This window comes from Stenella coeruleoalba, assembly GCF_951394435.1.
Source record: "Stenella coeruleoalba genome assembly, chromosome: 10".
Lineage (NCBI taxonomy): Eukaryota > Metazoa > Chordata > Mammalia > Artiodactyla > Delphinidae > Stenella > Stenella coeruleoalba.
In genome coordinates, this window is record NC_137156.1 from 33,752,755 (window position 1) to 33,773,053 (window position 20,299).

Below are 20,299 nucleotides of genomic sequence, written 5' to 3' on the forward strand. Positions count from 1 at the left end.
ACCATATTGTCTTTTAACATTTTTCTAAAAGAGAAAACAAATTGCTTATTAAATATTTTACAGTTAAATGTGCATTTTAAATATTTCACATTTAAAATGTCACTTAAAATGACTTTGTAAGCCTTCCCCCAAATCTTTAATTATTTTTCAGAAACATTTAAAATGGCTCCATAATACTTCATTATATCCAATAATCCTCCTACTATTGGAGAATTATTATATTGGGTTTAGAACACTTTTTTGCACCCAAAGTATAGAAGAATATCTATCTATAGTATGCTATATTTGAGTAAGAAAGGAGGGGAAATAAGAAAATACATATGTAAGGAAATAAGAAAATATACATGTATCTGCTTATCTGTGTGAAAAAAAACAGAGGATAAATAAAGGAGAAACTCGGGCTTCCCTGGTGGCTCAGTGGTTGAGAGTCCGCCTGCCGATGCAGGGGACACGGGTTTGTGCCCCGGTCCGGGAAGATCCCACATGCCGCGGAGCAGCTGGGCCCGTGAGCCATGGCCGCTGAGCCTGCGCGTCCGGAGCCTATGCTCCGCAATGGGAGAGGCCACGACAGTGAAAGGCCCGCGTACCGCAAAAAAAAAAAAAAAAAAAAAAGAGAAACTAATGATATTGCTGAAAATAGGGGATGGATGAGAACTGGCAGGAAAGGATGGAGGGAGGGGTGGGAGCAGGGAGAAAGGCCAGGGAGGAGGGAGACTGCCCGGCACACTTTCTGCATAGCCCTGACTTTTGGGACCATGCTAATGGTTCACTCATTCAAAAGAAATTAAATAGATAAAATCAACAAGGGTAGTGGGAAAAGAATTCTAAAATGAAACACAAACAGAAACAAGCAAAAGTATAGTTCAAAAGAATAGCATAACCATACCAAGGGAGGAAAAAAAAAGTACTAACTCTAGTAACTTTTGAATACAGTATTTTTAAAAAATTTTTATTGGAGTATAGTTGATTTATAATGTTGTGGTATTTTCAGGTGTTGAACACAGTATTTTGACTATACACCTTTAGGTTAAAGACAGAATGTAAACCAATACTGGAGTCTGAAGTAGGTTTGTTTTTCACAGTGCTATGAATTAGCAATTCTAAAACTATTTTCTTTGTTTTCTAGGATTGGGCAAATAAGCAAATATATTGTGGGGCAGGCTTTCTCACTGTTAGAAAAGAGAGCTACAAATATGGAAAAGGAGACTTGAATAATGAACCTGGTGGTACTGGATTAGAATTGAAAGTATCAGTATGAACCCATGGTTTTTAATATAGATAGATGGACAGCTATAGATGTTGAGTATGTGTAAATACATATAAGTCCCAGCTGAGACAACCTCAGTAGCAATGAATATGCAGTACTCAGATCTTGCTTCTAAATATTGTTCTCCACTAGAAGGAACAAGGTCCCTCAAGTGGTTGATTCCAGGGCAGGGGCAGGGAAAGTGAAAGACGAACGTGGAACATCATGTTTTGCCAGAAATTAAAGGAAGTGCTCAAAGCACGATGGAAGCATGTCAGAAGGACCAGCAGCCAATATGGAGGGGTGCCCAATGGCATCAAAGCAATTTGAGCATCAAAATAAATGATTGTAACAATTTTTAACACATTAAATAAAATAAGAATCTATGTGTCCATACTGGCATAAGTAAAAGGGGGAGACAGAAAAACTCTTCCTTAGAGTAGAATGCCAACAATTAATGTAGAATAAACAATGGAATTAGAAAGTCTCTATTTGGTGACTGTCACAGTAACAGCTGATTTAGTAATAACTGATTCAGTCAGGAATTATCAATGAAAGCTTAAACTAGTGTGTTCAAGTTTGACAAGAAATTGGATATCTACATAATCTCAATGTAACTCCCCGAAGAAACTTATTAACTATGCATCAGACACCACATGAAGCAGACACCATCTTAAGCAAGTGTTCAAAGTTAACATCACCAGGAATGCGACAAGTTCACATCGTGAGGACACATCCATCACCTCTGTGGCAATCCTACCAAAAATGTATAACCTGAATCTAATCATGAGGAAACAACAGAGAAACCCAAATTGAGGGACACTCCACAAAAAAGTTGGTTTGACTCTTCAAAAAAAATCAAGGTCGGGCTTCCCTGGTGGTACAGTGCTTAAGAATCTGCCTGCCAAGGCAGGGGTCACGGGTTTGAGCCCTGGTCCGGGAAGATCCCACATGCCATGGAGCAACTAAACCTGTGTGCCACAACTACTGAGCCTGTGCTCTAGAGCCCGAGAGCCACAACTACTGAGCCCACATGCCACAACTACTGAAGCTCACGTGCCTAGAGCCTGTGCTCCGCAGCAAGAGAAGCCACTGTAGTGAGAAGCCTGTGCACCGCAATGAAGAGTAGCCCCCACTTGCTGCAACTAGAGAAAGCCTGCGCGCAGCAACGAAGACCCAACACAGCCAAAAATAAATAAATAAATAAATAAATAAATAAATAAATAAATAAATAAATAATCAAGGTCATGAAAGACAGCAAGATGAAGAAACTGTTTCCAGGACTTCCCTGGTGGTCCAGTGGTTAAGACTCCACGCTTCCACTGCAGAGGGCGTGGGTTCGATCCCTAGTTGGGGAAATAAGATCCTGCATGCTGCGCGGTGTGGCCAAAAATTAAAAAAAAGAAAGAAAGAAAAAAAAACCTGTTTCCAATTTAAAGACATGACAACAGAATTAGGCAGTGATCCTGGGTTGGATCCTAGACCATAAAAACAAAACAAAATATAATTTATTCTCTCTTGCTATAAGGGACATTATTGGGAAAATGGACTAAATCAGAATAAGGTCTGTAGATTAGATGATAATACTGTAATAATGCTGTTTTTCTTGGTTTTGATGACTGTACTGTGGTTATGTAGGGGAATGTCCCTGTTCTTAAGAGATACACACTGAAGTCTGAAGTATGTAGGGGTCAAGAGGCATCATGCCTGCAATTTACTCTCAAAACTATGTGTGTGTGTGTGTGTTTGTGTGTGTATGTGTGTGTGTGTGAAAGAGAGAGAGAAGGATAAAACAAATGGGGTAAAAAGTTAACATCTGGGGAATCTTGGTGAAGGATATATGAGAATTCTTTACACTAGTCTTGAAACTTTAACTTTTCTATAAGCCTGACGTTATTTCAAAACACAAAGACACACACACACCTTTAACACCAAAAGTAATACAATGAACAGCCTTGATCATAAATAATCTTTGTTTCCTTAGGATTCTTAGTGGAATTACTAAGTCAAAGGTATACAGTTTTAAAAATATTGATATACATGGTAGAGAGAAGTTTCTGAATTCTTCTAAATGTGGAGAAGAAAGGCAGGGAAAATGGAGGAGTAAGGAGGGTAGACCACCGGCAGGGGGTTGGTGGGGAATTGGGTATGGAGCTGGAACTACAGAACATGCTAAGAATGAGTGAGAACCAAAAGCCAGAGGAGTTCAAAGATCGGCAGATGGGGTGAAGGACCAAAGCTGATGACCCTTTGAAATGCTTTTCAGAAACATAATCCTTAACAGATTGCCCGCAGTCATTTACCGGCACAATGCTCTGGTAAGAGTAGGCTCAGGTACTTGGTCAAATCCATTGCCCTGGATCCCTCCCTCCATATGCATCCCTCTGTGCAGGCCAGTTACCCACTGCTGAGTCTCACTGAGTCCCGGAGCCTTTCCAGTTGGCACCCAAGAAACAGCTGCGACTTCCTACCCAGTCCATCCAAAACAAGCTTTCCTTTTAAATGCCTATAATACATTCCATCAAGTATATGTCTTAATATTGGCTCTTATTAAGTATTTGTCATTTGCCAGGGACTTTGCTAAGTGCTTTATATAGATTATCTCATTTAATTCTCCCAATAATTCCATGGGATAGTAGTATTACTATGTCCACTTTACTGATGAAAAAACTTAACCTCTAGAGAGGTTAGTTAAGGTAAGACTTGCTCCACGTCATTAAGCTTAGATTCAAATCCATGAGTCTCCACTCTAGACCACAACACTATCCTGGATAAAACATTTTGGTTAAGAAGAAAAAAGGCAATCAATAGTACGTTGAACATCTTAAGATAATAAATTGGGAGCCTAGGATGAAAATTATATTCTATCAGATACTCATTCCACTCTTCCATTCCGTAATCAACCAAACATTTGTTTGATATTATCATTTGTTTGATAATATTACCTGACAGAAGAACTGTTGCTGGCTTCCTGCTCCAGGTGTGTTATTGAAGGTGCTAGCAGATTTGGAAGAAGGAACTGGAAGACGATGAGACACACTGACCGGTACTGGAGTCCTGTTTGGCTGGGTCAGCTGATCTCCCGTAAAGTTTGATCCTGATGCACCAGACTGAACCGCAGCCCCAAGACTAGGATGGGCAGTGCTGGATGAGCTGACAACAGGGAACCGACTAGGTCCTGACATGCTCGTCACCGAGGGCATGGCGGCGAAGCCAGGTCTTCCTTGGGAGACGCTGCCCTGCCCAGGGGACAGGTGCAAGACGGTGGGCGACGCCTGCTGCAGGGGCACCTGCCCACCAGCGAGCTGAGGAGAGGCGTGACTGACTATCACCGGACTCCCAGAGGCGGCGAACGTCTGCCCAGACACTAACTGGACGGCAGTATTCTGGTTGTTCAGCATCTGTCCAGAATATGGTTGGTTGGTCCTGAGCATGCTGGAAGAGTTTCTGTTCAACATGACATGCTCTGAGGTCACTTGGCCAGAAATGAGCTGAGAGGGTTGAGTCTGAAGAAGTTGCCCATTTATGGTCTGGACGTGGTGTACCGAGTTGGAACTGACGGAAAGGCTTGTAGGTATGAGGAACTGACTCTGGGGTGTGTGAGGCTGGCCCATGGGAGAATGAATAACGATACTGCCCCCAGCGCTGCTCACGGCCTGCGAGGTGACTGGCTTCCTTGTGTTCTGTTGGTTTACAATGTTCACCGACATGTGCGGACCAACCACTGAGCCCTGGGGTGAGCTCGCAGAGGCGAACGAGATCCCTGGCTGAACATGGTGCTGCTGTATTCCCAAATTGTTCACATTGTATGTGTTTTGCTGACCCATTTGGATAGGCTTTGGCTGGATATTAATTGGGACTTTATTTGAATTTGGTGCAAGACCCCTTTGTATGATGATGTTATGCACAGGTAAAGATGTTTGGAAATTTGTGCTATTAAATGGAACGGTAACAGGCTGTGCTGCTGGGCTGGAACTGGAGCTCCCAAACAAGGAGCTGCCATTAGGAGTCTGTCTGTGGACCAGAAGCCCTCCACTCACATCTGATGGGGCTTGTTGCCCACTACCCTTTAATATGATTTGAGATCCATCTAGGTTATTAATAGTCATCATGGAAGGTTGACTACCAAATGACCCAATTAACTGTATTTGACCAGAACCACTAATCTGACTGTTATTAGACAAATGCTGGCTGGGCACACTGATCCCCACGTGGTGCATAAAGCCATGGTGCACACCCACTGTATTGCTTGCAAACGATGTGCCAACAGGCACATGAGTCACCCCTATAGGCTGCAGCGTCTGACCTGAGTAATTAGAAATATTAGAAGCCTGAGTAAAGGATGCTGATGAAGAGGGATGAAGCTGAGCTTGTGCAAACTGTTGGCTTGAACCTATACTGGCGTCCAGATATGCCTCTTCTGCCAATGTCTGTTCAGTGATATTGGCCTCCTGCAAGGATTTCTGAAGAATGTCGAAAGGTTGGTCCTCACTGAGATCAGGAAGAGGAGAAGACTCAAGTTCATCTTCAAGAAACTGAAGGCTACTTGAAAGTGGCAGTCCATCACTGGGCCCTTCTCCAAGCTGGCTGCTTACAGCTTTGAGGGATGCCTTAGGATCAGCATTCTAAAAAAATAAGCAGGATGTTACATGGCATATCTAACCTTGGAAAGAGATTCTTAAACAAAAACCTCATCTCACTTTTGAATATGAATAAAGCATAACAGTCTGCTTTTCAGGCACAACTCTCCAAACTGCTCACCTCATTCTCTTTTTTTAAAATAAATTTATTTTTATTTATTTATTACTTTTGGCTGCGTTGGGTCTTTGTTGCTGCGCACGGGCTTTCTCTAGTTGCAGCGAGCGGGGGCCACTCCTCATCGCTGTGCGCGGGCCTCTCACTGCCGCGGCCTCTCTCGTCGCGGAGCACAGGCTCCAGACGCACAGGCTCCGCAGCTGCGGCTCGTGGGCCCAGCTGCCCCGCGGCATGTGGGATCCTCCCGGACCAGGGCCCGAACCTGTGTCCCCTGCATTGGCAGGCGGATTCTCAACCACTGCGCCACCAGGGAAGCCCTGCTCACCTTATTCTGATACTTGATTTCCTTAGGAATGATGTTTAATGTTGTTTTTGTAAGTATATGCATTCACTGCTCTGATAAAATTATTATAGGAAACAGATCAATAATGCCAACATACTCATGGCTACCTGGAGTTTAGCTTTATTTTTTAGATAGTGGCATGGCTTAATTTTTTTCAGGATTGCTCCCAAGTCCAAAGCTTGAGTGGGACTCAGCCTAGGGTATGTGCGTATCCAGGACACAGCGGTGTCTAGTTTTTTGTATCACAGGAGTAGATGTGAGTTTTGAGAGTTCCGAGTGTGGTTCTACTAGAGGTCCAGAAGGTATCCCAGATCCAGGCTTGACTTTAAAGGTTTCTCGGAACTCCCCTAGTTCTAACCTGCCCCACTCCAGGCAAAATCGGCCTGGATAAAAACAAGCTTCCCATATGAAATGAGTGAATAGTTATTTGATTTCTTAGAAGTTATCAGCTTATTATGATGCTTTAAAAACCATTTCAATGTCCTATTCAAGAGTAAAAGTTGGTCAACATTTGTCAAGCGCTCACTTCTGCGTTTGTGTCTGTCCGTAACGAGTCCTCAAGGACTGCGCATTCCAACTAGAGACAACAACACAGGCAAATGAAGGGAACTGAACACAGTCACTGACAAATAAGAGACACGATGCTGGCCAGCAGTTTATCATGGGATACGTCAAAATTATAAAAGAAAAAAAAAATGGAATCAGTCGTTATTTAACATAAGGTGAAGACAATGTGAATATCCTTAACACTATTGAACTGTACACTTAAAATGGTTAAGATGGTACATTTGTTGTTATATATATTTTTAACACAATTAAAAATTTTAAAAAGATGAAGAAAAAAATCAAAAATAGATCAATCAAGTATAAACAGTCCAGGACTTCCCTGGTGGTGCAGTGGTTAAGAATCTGCCTGCCAATGCAGGGGACACAGGTTTGATCCCTGGTCTGGGAAGATCCCACATGCCACAGAGCAACTAAGCCCGTGCGCCACAACCACTGAGCCCACGCGCCGCAACTACTGAAGCCCACGCACCTAGAGCTCGTGCTCCGCGAAAAGAGAAGCCGCCGCAACGAGAAGCCCGTGCACCGCAACGAAGAGTAGCCCCCACTTGCCGCAACTAGAGAAAGCCCGTGAGCAGCAACAAAGACCCAACGCAGCCAAAAGTAATAAATAAATAAAAATTAAAAAAAAAAAAAAGAAAACAGTCCAGGGAATTCCTTGGGGGTCCAGTGGTTAGAACTTGGCGCTTTAGCTGCCAGGGCCTGGGTTCAATCTCTGGTTGGGGAACTAAGATCCCACAAGCTGCCTGGCGCAGCCAAAAAAAAAAAAAAAAAAAAAAAGAATGAAGAGTCCACCTTTCAAAACTATACAGATTCTCAGCCCTAGGCTAATAAGGTGTGTTGGGGTCTAGATGATGGGAAGACCCAGGTAGAAAAGCCAAGACTAGTTCACTTGACACCCAATCAACAGTTGAAACGGGACTAATGTGGCCTCAGTTAGGTGGACACCACCTTAGGACTTGAACAGTCATTTGAAAGGAAGTGGGAAAAAGCAACTGAAAGCAAGGAGGTTTGTTCGTTTGTGCAGAGAAATATCAAGGCGACAGTGGATCATCTCCTGAGTGGTGGTACACAGTTTAATGTTTTTACAATGCACAAATTAACAGACCATAAGTTTAAAATTCCATATTTTTAAAAGCTTTTAAAATGTTTTACTGACATGATGCAACTCAAGTTTACAATAAATACACCCTGAATGAAGCAGCCTGGAGAGTTAGAATTAATACTTACGTGGAAGTGGGAGAGCTGATAAGTAAAAATCATTAGTGTTGGCGAACAGGCTCAATATCTACTTTATGGGTTCAATGGCATCACATGCAGTTATTGCCCACTCAGAATGAATTTCAGCATTGCTACTAATTCATAAGCCTTACAGGAAATCAGTGCTGTGACTTTAAAGCCACCCCTAGCATGTGGAGGAGTCTTGCATGTTATGATCTGACATACTTTACACATACTCAAATACTTTAAAGAATTGTGCATTCCCAAGGACTTTCTGAATACTATTCCATTTTATGGATGAAGAAAATAAAGACCCTGACGATGACGATAAGTTGACATTAACTGAGCACTGTGTCAACTGATTTCCATGGACTAGTCCATTCATCTTAACCACCCTATGAGGTAGATTTATCATTCTCCTGGATTCACAAATAAGGAAACTGAGCCTTAGAGATTTAGTGACAGATGCAAGGTTATAAAGCTAGTAAGTGACAGAGCAAGGATTCAAACTTGGATAGTCGGACTCTGGACTACCATCCATGGCAGAACAAAGCAGTTGAAAAGATTAAAGTAACATAGGCTTAAACACAACAATCTGGATATAGTTTCCAGGCAGGACTTCCCTGCCCTCAGGTCAGATTTCTTGTCTAGATGTTCCTAGAGCTTAAGAACCTGCACCCTGGAACCTGGTGGCCTGGGGTTCGATTCCTAGCTTGCGACTCCTGGCTGTGTAATACTGGGTAAATACCAACCTTCAGTTCTCTCATCTTTAAATATGGATAATGATAGAACCTACTTCACGGAATTATTGTAAGGTTAACGAGGTTAATATATGTTAAGCTCTGAGTGCCAAGAACATACCGAGCGCTCAGTAGGTGCCAGCTACTATGATCTTTCTCCTTGTTTAAGATGAAAATGATTAGAAAGTAACCACAATACAGAATGATTTTTTTTAAAGCTTATGTAACAACATTCAAAAGACTCTAATATAAGTTTCTCAGGCTATAACGTTTCTGAGGCATTTTAGAAAGAAAGTTGAAACCTTAGGAAAATGGCAAAGTAAAAATCTTAATAGACTAAGTTAAAAGTAGAAAATGTCAACAAAATTCAATAGATTTTCCTCTTGTGTCAATTACAAAAGACAAAGTAGGGATTCCCATCATGATACAAAGGCAATTAAAGCTTCAATTCACTAGGCATCAATGAGACAGAAACATCTGATCATTGCATTCAGTTTCCAATACTCACACTAGAGTTGGCGAAAATTGAATTTGAATTGGCTGCAGAATATCCTGCATTAGTCAAGTCCTCATTGCTCTGCAAAAGTACAAATTCAAAAAAGTGATCACTTCGACTCTCAAGAAGAAACAAAATGTATGCCTACGATGGTCTGAGTATTACTTACCGATTTATTACTAGGTCCATGTAGAAAATAGTTCAATGCCTGTGGGTCTCTAGAAAACAACAGCCAAAAAGAGAAAACAGCAAATAAATACATTACTTATATTTAGGGTTCATTTTTACAGGGGAAAAAGAAAATGATGTTTGAGTAAAATCCTCTCCCTGTTTTAAAACTATTAGTAGTTTTTTTTGTTGGCTTTGTTTTGTTTCATTTTGATGTTCCATTTCCTATCATCACTCATTTCTGCCTCCCAGGATTTTTTATAAAATAAATTTAATAAAGGATTACCTAATTATGACCCCTATGTTAATCCATGTCACTTTGTCTCCCTTCTATATCTATGATGATTATTTAATCTTTATTTTAAAAACCCACTTGGTTTTAATATACTTATTAGGTTGTTTTAGTACAGCAAACCTCACACATTTGATTTACCCTTATTTTGGAATGAGCATCTTACCCAATAAGATCAAGGAGACACGAGTCATCATCATCATCCATGACAACTATAAAGAAAAGGAATAAGAAAGCACTGTTTCAGCAAAGCAGATTAAGGCCAGTAGCATCAATGCAACACAAAAATATACCTTATACTTTCCTAGATAAATAACTAATTCATGTGAGTTTTCCCTCTAATTGCTTATTATGAATGTGACTTTTAAATTTTTGTGGTCATTCAAGAGATGAAGTATTCAATTTAAATTGTTTTTATTGAACACAAATCCTTAACTTACAAGTCAAAAAGCAATCTAGACAAATCAAGGATAGCTGGCAGCAACGACTCACACAGATTCCTCAAAGGGGCGGTAAACCATGAACAGTAACTTCCTCAAAATGTACACAGTGAACAAGAGGAGAAATCGTATTTTTGTTTTAGAAAAAAATCTCATGCATACAGAGGTCTTTGAATTTTGCGACTGGATATTTCCAAACCTGGTGAGCAATCTGGATTTCTAGCCATATTCTGGCTATCTTTAGGAAAACAGAAAAGTCAGTTGTCCCTACTTTTTGAGACAGAAGAGGCACCATCGCCCCAGGCAGTACTGCAACAGGCTCTGCCCTGAAGGTCCCAAGTTCCTCCCTCTGCAGCAGTAACGCCAACTGTTCAATTCCAAACAGTCTGCATCCCAACACTGGAATCTTTAAAGTAGAAACCCTCAACCCCAAATTCACCCCAGCTCCAAGCCCAAATCTCTCTCTCTCCCCAGCCATCGACAGCATCCAGCTTAACCAGCGCAGTCACTGTGCTCTGGCTGAAACAATAACAACTGTATAAATTCCAAGAGCAGCTCTCCCCCTTTCTTTCTCCTCCCTCCCCCCCGAGATCCAGGAAACTTACACTAGTGATCCGACACCTGGCAACACTGCTTCGCACCCATTTCGAGCCATGCAGTGGAATAATTTACATCACGGAATGCCAAGGCCAAGAGTTCTGGAGCCGTTGGAAAGGGCAGTTGTGAACGGCAGTTGGACGGAGGAATGAAATCCTGAAGAGATGCCCAGAAGAGGGACACGCCCGAAGAAGGCAGAGGCAGAGCTTCTACTAAGTTTTTTTTCTCCGTTAAAACTGCCATCTCCTCTCCACTTCCCCTCAGCTGCCCATCCTATCAGTCACAAGGCCAAACAAATATAAAATGTACTCCTGCCACATGGAAGGAAACTTGCTCTCTTCAGGAAGGGTCTGGAAGGGGTAAGTATCCCCCCATGTGGGACCTTCCCGTTGATGGGAGAATTGGTTCAGCTGCTGAATGATCCAGACGATTACAATCCATTTGAGTGGATCATCAGTGGAGAGGAGAGGTGATGGGTGAGACAGGAGGAGGTCAGAGTGGGGAAAGCCTGTCAAAAGGTAACATCCATGGCCAAAACTGTGAAAGGCACAGCAGGCTAAGTGAAGTCTGCATCTAGCCCTCAGATGTCCAGGTGCTCAGGGGCACGCGAGGACGACTCTACTAATACGACTTTGAGGAGTGAAAAGGGACAGGAAAGAGAAACAGGAAAACTATCATTAAGTAGATATGTAGACATCAGTGTGAAGAGCTTCCCTTAAATCATGATAGTTAATATGTAGAACTGCACTAGCTGTTGCTCATTACCGTATCCTGGGCTTATCTCCCAGATAGCACACTCGCATGGACTAAATTAGCCAAATATGACGTATAATTAAGCCTATAAAGTGGATATTATTTCTTTACTTCAACGTGACCATTTAAATGGAGCTCCACTGTATCCTTTGTAAATTAATTTTTTTAAAGTGTCTAACAGTCTCTGGAACAAACTAATTAAGAAAAACGTACGTGAAAAATAGCTTACACCAAAGCAGAACACTTTCATGCCTCTCCCAGCTTCCCTCACTACTTTACACCTGTACCCAGCTCCTCCAGTGGATGAGATGCCCAAGGGTTAACACACACTGAGGGAGGGAGGCAGCGTCAGTCACTCCTCCGAGGAGGTGTCACTGCCACTGGGACTTTCAAGCACAGAGAACATTTGTTACCCCAAAGCTCAAAGTGACAAGCTACTCCTTGAGTAGCCCAAATAAAAGAACAATTTTACAATACTGAATGAAATTAAAAGCCATTGCACATCCTCCACAGCAAACCAAGCAGACCGCTCAAATGCTTGACGAAACGCTCCTGGGGGACATCCGCCCTACTCGGGGGCATCAGTCCTAACAGACAGACCTCCTCCTCCAGGCCTCCTTGGGTAGAACTCTACGAGCCTTTATCCTCAGGGGTACCCCGAGAATTCTGCTTTTTAAAGGGCCACACTCTTTTCTGACTATAAACAGTTTCAAATTAGAAGAGATGACTCTTATCCCTACATGCCCAGCTCTACAGGGTGCCAAAACACAGTCATATTACAGCCCGAGCCAGTAGTCCTTTCCCAGGAAGATACACGGCCCACCAAAGCAAATCTACCAAAGCAAAACTGTAGAAATTGCCTACGATTCTAAAGTGGGAAGACAACCTGAGGATCAGAAACGGACTCAAAAGTGAAGAGCTTAGTTTTTTTGGAAAAGATTCGCCCATTACTTCTGGACTCTTGTTGAGGCTCTTTTCTCATTAAAGTAACAACCCTGGATTCACTAGATGGGCCTCTGGCCACAGGTGAAACCTATAAGGCTGTGTGAAAGTTAAGTCCCCCCTCTAAGGGGTTAAAAACTACTTCTTGGTTCAGCACACTTGAGCAAGACACATCCCCTAAGTAATAGCAGTTTACAGCAGTAGAATTTGTCAGGGAGAGAAGGGGATTGCAGTTCTTACAGAATCCTCATAGGCACCCCAAGAGATCAGAAATCACTGCCCCAGACACCTGACTACCACTCTCAAAAAGTTAAATCTAATATTTAAAATTGCTCTTACTATTCTTAGTCAAGAGGCACTATGAAAGTGACATTTCCAATCAGTGGGGGAAAGATGTTAGCCTTCTAGAGAAAAGAAGGTGGAGCTGTACCTCACATCTTACACAAAAATAAATTCCAGGTGGATCTAAGAGTTAAATGGGAGGGAGGAGGAGAGCTTCAAGTACTAGAATAACATATGGGAGAATTTTGTTTTTATAATCTTGGAGTAGGGAAAGGCTAAGTATGTCACAAGACGCAGAAGTCATAAAAGAAGATTGCCAAATGTGATGACAAAACATTTTTAAATTCTGCATGATAAAAGAAAAAAAAAACATGAATAAAGTCAAAGACTAAAAAACCCCCAAAAAACATACGATGGGAAAATACTTTCAATTCATATCACAAACAGCTTTTCTCCTTAATACATAACTCCTATTTTTAAAAAGTCAGCTACCCTGCAGAAAATCAAAGGGTATGAAAAATCAGTTCATAAAAAAAGGAAAGACAAGTAGCTCCTAAACTTGTAAAAGTAATCACCCTCACTTAGAATAAGAGAAATGAAATTAAAGTTACAATGAGATACTATTATTTGTCAGATTGGCAAAGATAAAAAAGTTTGGTTAAGGACTATGCTAGTCAGGAAGTGGGAAATAGGGACTTTTATACCCTGGTAGTGAGAGTGTAAACTCGTGACCTCTGGAGAGGGCAATTTAGCAGTCGCTTTCAAAGTTTTAAGGGCACAAATCACTTCACCTAGCAAATATTTCCAGGTACTCGTCCCGCAGATATTCTACATGTGTGAAATGATATGTGTATAAGAATATCCAGTGCAGCATGATTGGTTTTAGCAAAAGACTAAAAACCTCGATGTCAGGGGTAGGGGGTTTCTTCTTAAGGTGATAGAAATGTTGTGTAATTAAACCACTGAATTGTACACTTTACAGGGTACATTTTATGGTATTTAAATTCTATTTAAAGCATTTTTAAAAACTCTATGTCCATAATGAAAGAGGTGTGTACCTTTCTTGTTCCTTTGATCATATATCTTTCTAAGTCAGTCTGTATAAATATGCCTCATTTTTCTTTGTATTTTTGAATTTTATTTTTTACACTGCAGGTTCTTATTAGTTATCTGTTTTATACATATTAGTGTATACATGTCAATCCCAATCTCCCAATTCATCCCACCACCACCCTCCACCCCTGCCACTTTCCCCCCTTGGTGTCTATATGTTTGTTCTCTACATCTGTGTCTCTATTTCTGCCCTGCAAACCAGTTCATCTGTACCACTTTTCTAGGTTCCACATATATGCATTAATATACGATATTTGTTTTTCTCTTTCTGACTTACTTCACTCTGTATGACAGTCTCTAGATCCATCCACATCTCTACAAATGACCCAATTTCATTCCTTTTAATGGCTGAGTAATATTCCACTGTATATATGTACCACAACTTCTTTATCCATTCGTCTGTTGAGAGGCATTTCGGTTGCTTCCATGACCTGGCTATTGTAAATAGTGCTGCAATGAACACTGGGGTGCATGTGCCTTTTTGAATTATGGTTTTCTCTGGGTATATGCCCAGTAGTGGGATTGCTGGATCATATGGTAATTCTATTTTTAGTTTTTTAAAGGAACCTCCATACTGTTCTCCACAGGGCTATATCAATTTACATTCCCACCAACAGTGTAAGAGGGTTCCCTTTTCTCCACACCCTCTGCAGCATTTGTTGTTTGTAGATTTTCTGATGATGCCCATTCTAACTGGTGTGAGGTGATACCTCATTGTAGTTTTGATTTGCATTTCTCTAATAATTAGTGATGTTGAGCAGCTTTTCATGTGCTTCTTGGCCATCTGTATGTCTTCTTTGGAGAAATGTCTATTTAGGTCTTCTGCCCATTTTTGGATTGGGCTGTTTGTTTCTTTAATACTGAGCTGCATAAGCTGTTTATATATTTTGGAGATTAATCCTTTGTCCATTGATTCGTTTGTGAACATTTTCTTCCATTCTGAGGGTTGTCTTTTTGTCTTGTTTATGTTTTCCTTTGCTGTGCAAAAGCTTTTAAGTTTCATTAGGTCCCATTTGTTTATTTTTGTTTTTATTTCCATTACTCTAGGAGGTGGATCAAAAAAGATCTTGCTGTGATTTATGTCAAAGAGTGTTCCTCCTATGTTTTCCTCTAAGAGTTTTATAGTGTCCAGTCCTACATTTAGGTCTTGAATCCATTCTGAGTTTATTTTTGTGTATGGTGTTAGGGAGTGTTCTAATTTCATTCTAATTTCATTCATGTAGCTGTCCAGTTTTCCCAGCACCACTGATTAAAGAGACTGTCTTTTCTCCATTGTATATCCTTGCCTCCTTTGTCATAGATTAGTTGACCACAGGTGTGTGGGTTTATCTCTGGGCTTTCTATCTTGTTCTATTGATCTATATTTCTGTTTTTGTGCCAGTACCATATTGTCTTGATTACTGTAGCTTTGTAGTATAGTCTAAAGTCAGGGAGTCTGATTCCTTCAGCTCTGTTTTTTACCCTCAAGACTGCTTTGGCTATTCGGGGTCTTTTGTGTCTCCATACAAATTTTAAGATTTTTTGTTCTAGCTCTGTAAAAAATGCCATTGGTAGTTTGATAGGGATTGCATTGAATCTGTAGATTGCTTTGGGTAGTATAGTCATTTTCACAATATTGATTCTTCCAATTCAAGAACATGGTATAGCGCTCCATCTGTTGGTATCATCTTTAATTTCTTTCATCAGTGTCTTATAGTCTTCTGCGTACAGGTCTTTTGTCTCCCTAGGTAGGTTTATTCCTAGGTATTTTATTCTTTTTATTGCAATGGTAAATGGGAATGTTTCCTTAATTTCTCTTTCAGATTTTTCATCATTAGTGTAGAGGGATACAAGAGATTTCTGTGCATTAATTTTGTATCCTGCAACTTTACCAAATTCATTGATTAGCTCTAGTAGTTTTCTGGTGGCATTTTTAGCATTCTCTATGTATAGTATCATGTCATCTGCAAACAGAGACAGTTTTACTTGTTCTTTTCCAATTTGTATTCCTTTTATTTCTTTTTCTTCTCTGATTGCTGTGGCTAGGACGTCCAAAACTATGCTGAATAATAGTGGTGAGAGTGGACATCCTTGTCTCATTCCTGATCTTAGAGGAAATGCTTTCAGTTTTTCACCATTGAGAATGATGTTTGCTGTGGGTCTGTCATATATGGCCTTTATTATGTTGAGGTAGGTTCCCTCTATGCCCACTTTCTGGAGAGTTTTTATCATAAATGGGTGTTGAATTTTGTCAAAAGCTTTTTCTGCATCTATTGAGATGATCATATGGTTTTTATCCTTCAATTTGTTAATATGGAATATCACATTGATTGATTTGCATATATTGAAGAATCCTTGCATCCCTGGGATAAATCCCACTTGATCATGGTGTATGATCCTTTTAATGTGTTGTTGGATTCTGTTTGCTAGTATTTTGTTGAGGATTTTTGCATCTATATGCATCAGTGATATTGGTCTGTAATTTTCTTTTTTTGTAGTATCTTTGTCTGGTTTTGGTATCAGGGTGATGGTGGCCTCATAGAATGAGTTTGGGAGTGTTCCTTCCTCTGCAATTTTTGGGAAGAGTTTGAGAAGGATGGGTGTTAGCTCTTCTATAAATGTTTGCTAGAATTCACCTGTGAAGTCATCTGGTCCTGGACTTTGTTTGTTGGAAGATTTTTTTATCACAGTTTCAATTTCATTACTCGTGATTGGTCTGTTCACATTTTCTATTTCTTCCTGGTTCAGTCCTGGAAGGTTATACCTTTCTAAGAATTTGTCCATTTCTTCCAGGTTGTCTGTTTTATTGGCATAGAGTTGCTTGTAGTAGTCCCTTAGGATGCTTTGTATTTCTACGGTGTCTGTTGTAACTTCTCCTTTTTCATTTCTAATTGTATTGATTTGAGTCCTCTCCCTCTTTTTCTTGATGAGTCTGCCTAATGGTTTATCAATTTTGTTTATCTTCTCAAAGAACCAGCTTTTAGTTTTATTGATCTTTGCTATTGTTTTGTTTCTATTACATTTATTTCTGCTCTGATCTTTATGATTTCTTTCCTTCTACTAACTTTGGGTTTTGTTTGTTCTTCTTTCTCTAGTTTGTTTAGGTGTAAGGTTAGATTGTTTATTTGAGATTTTTCTTGTTTCTTGAGGTAGGCTTGTATAGCTATAAACTTCCCTCTTAGAACTGCTTTTGCTGCATTCCATAGGTTTTGGATCGTAGTGTTTTCATTGTCATTTGTCTCTAAGTATTTTTTGATTTCCTCTTTGATTTCTTCAGTGATCTCTTGGTTATTTAGTAACGTATTGTTTAGCCTCCATGTGTATGTGTTTTTTACGTTTTTTCCCCTGTAATTTATTTCTAATCTCATAGTGTTGTGGTCAGAAAAGATGCTTGATATGATTTCATATTTCTTAAATTTACTGAGGCTTGATTTGGGACCCAAGATGTGATCTATCCTGGAGAATGTTCCGTGCGCACTTGAGAGGAAAGTATAATCTGTTGTTTTTGGATGGAATGTCCTATAAATATCAATAAAATCTAACTGGTCTGTTGTGTCATTTAAAGCTTGTGTTTCCTTATTAATTTTCTGTCTGGATGATCTGTCCATTGGTGTAAGTGAGGTGTTAAATTCCCCCGCTATTATTGTGTTACTGTCAATTTCCTCTTTTTAGTTGTTAGCAGTTGCCTTATGTATTGAGGTGCTCCTATGTTGGGTGCGTATATATTTATAATTGCTGTATCTTCTTCTTGGATTGATCCCTTGATCATTATGTAGTGTCCTTCCTTGTCTCTTGTGACATTCTTTATTTTAAAGTCTATTTTCTCTGATATGAGTATTGCTACTCCAGCTTTCTTTTGATTTCCATTTGCATGGAATATCTTTTTCCATCCCCTCACTTTCAGTCTGTATGTGTCCCTAGGTCTGAAGTGGGTCTCTTGTAGACAGCATATATACGGGTGTTGTTTTTGTATCCATTCAGAGAGCCTGTGTCTTTTGGTTGGAGCATTTAATCTATTCACGTTTAAGGTAATTATTGATATGTATGTTCCTATGACCATTTTCTTAATTGTTATGGGTTTGTTTTTGTAGGTCCTTTTCTCCTCTTGTGTTTCCCACTTAGAGAAGTTCCTTTAGCATTTGTTGTACAGCTGGTTTGGTGGTGCTGAATTCTCTCGGCTTTTGCTCGTCTGTAAAGCTTTTAATTTCTCCATCAAATCTGAATGAGATCCTTGCCTGGTAGAGTAATCTTGGTTGTAAGTTCTTCCCTTTCATCACTTTAAATATATCGTGCCACTCCCTTCTGGCTTGTAGAGTTTCTGCTGAGAAATCAGCTGTTAACCTTATGGGAGTTCCCTTGTACGTTATTTGTCATTTTTCCCTTGTTGCTTTGAATAATTTTTTCTTTGTCTTTAATTTTTGTCAGTTTGATTACTATGTGTCTCGGCGTGTTTCTCCTTGGGTTTATTCTGCCTGGGACTCTCTGCGCTTCCTGGACTTGGGTGGCTATTTGCTTTCCCATGTTAGGGAAGTCTTCGACTATAATCTCTTCAAATATTTTCTTGGGTCCTTTCTCTCTCTCTTCTCCTTCTGGGACCCCTATAATGCGAATGTTGTTGTGTTTAACGTTGTCCCAGAGGTCTCTTAGGCTGTCTTCATTTCTTTTAATTCTTTTTTTCTTTATTCTGTTCTGTGGCAGTGAATTCCACCACTCTGTCTTCCAGGTCACCTATCCGTTCTTCTGCCTCAGTTATTCTGCTATTGATTCCTTCTAGTGTATTTTTCATTTCAGTTATTGTATTGTTCATCTCTGTTTGTTTGTTCTTTAATTCTTCTAGGTGTTTGTTCTTTAATTCTTCTAGGTCTTTGTTAAGCATTTATTGCATCTTCTCGATCTTTGCCTCTATTCTTTTGAGGTCCTGCATCATCTTCACTGTGATTGTTCTGAATTCTTTTCCTGGAAGGTTGCCTATCTCCACTTCAGTTAGTTGTTCTTCTGGGGTTTTATCTTTTTCCTTCATCTGGTACATAGTCCTCTGCCTTTTCATTTTGTCTATCTTTCTGTGAATGTGCTTTTCGTTCCACAGGCTGCAGAACTGTCTGTCTCATTATTTTTAATGGCTGTGTAATATTCCAGTGTGCATGAATCATGATTTATGCTCCCAAGTGCTGGGTGGAGGCAGAATATATACATGTGTTTGTAAATATTCAGACCCTGAAATGAGGCACAAATAACCAGCAACACCAGCTGCTTCTGTGAGGGAATCTGGGTGGCTGGAAACACAGAGGAAGGTATACACTTCACTTATATGTCCTTTTGTACCTCTTGAATGTTATGCCACATGCGTGAAAGGCCTATTTTAAGAAATAAATACAATTAATACAGGAATTTCCTGGCAGTCCAGTGGTTAGGATTCTGGGTTTTCACTGCCTGGGGCCCGGGGTTTGATTCCTGGTTGGAGAACTAAGGTCCTGCAAGCCACACGGTGCCCCCCACACCAAATACAATTAATAAAACAAGGAGGATGGGGGAGACCCATGAAACACAAGAATCTCAAATCAGTCTCACTCTAGGTAAGCATACCAGAGATCAAATACCTGGAAAATTTTCAAGCAGCCTAGTGGTCTCAAGAATAATCTACATCAGCTATCTGTAAGAAATATCTTCCAGACAGTCTGATTTTCATTAAGATCACAGAAAGATTTTAAAGACCTCTAAGACAGGGATAAAAAGGAAGATGACAGGCTATTTAAAATTTTTTTCATACAGTGGGAACAGTCTGAGCTCTCATATCAAGAAATGTATTGGTTTCAAGAACAGCTATTTCAGGAAAGCTAGCTAAGCAAATCAATTCTACTGATTTAAGATATTATAACCTAGCAGCAGTAGAAGAAAATTTTTAAAGTCATACACAGGATTTCAAATACTTCACAAAATGAAATTTGGTATGTGACTGCTATAACAAATGATTCTCTTCTCTTCCTTATATGCCTCTCTGTTCTTTTTCTTCTTCCAAAAACATTACATAGTGAAAATGACTAGGAAGCTAAAACTTTAAAAGATCACCAAGAGTCAATATAATAGGCTATCTTACCAACATACAAAAAATTACTGACACTTGCTTTATTTGCACTAATTTGGTATAGCATCAGTATATGCCATAATTTCCCAATCATTTACAAACAAATTTACCTTTAAAAGGTGCTGAGGCTAGCAGAGGGATCATTGGGAAACTTTATTTAAGCAATCATGAGCTGTGGAATGGTTGCAGTGTTCTCATGTGATCTGTGCCTGAGCTATTCAAGGTATAACGAGCTGTAGTCACTTTTATTTTTACCCACATATTTACCAGTTCAGTGCTGTTCATT

General features: G+C 40.1%; 1 protein-coding gene across 8 annotated transcripts in view; it reads right to left on the reverse strand.

The window, feature by feature from the left end:
- BICRAL (BICRA like chromatin remodeling complex associated protein) overlaps positions 1-20,299 on the reverse strand; it is a 104,521-nt gene that overhangs the window by 23,908 nt on the left and 60,314 nt on the right. For 6 of the 8 annotated variants that reach the window (XM_079932916.1, XM_079932917.1, XM_079932915.1 and 3 more), the window contains 4 exons: positions 9,992-10,037; positions 9,535-9,583; positions 9,378-9,446; positions 4,192-5,871 (listed from right to left, as the gene is read on the reverse strand). In XM_079932916.1, the coding sequence (XP_079789042.1) occupies positions 4,192-5,871; positions 9,378-9,446; positions 9,535-9,583; positions 9,992-10,032 (1,839 nt within the window). In that variant the 5' untranslated portion in view covers positions 10,033-10,037. The other 2 variants (XM_079932918.1, XM_079932919.1) reach the window with 2 other exon arrangements.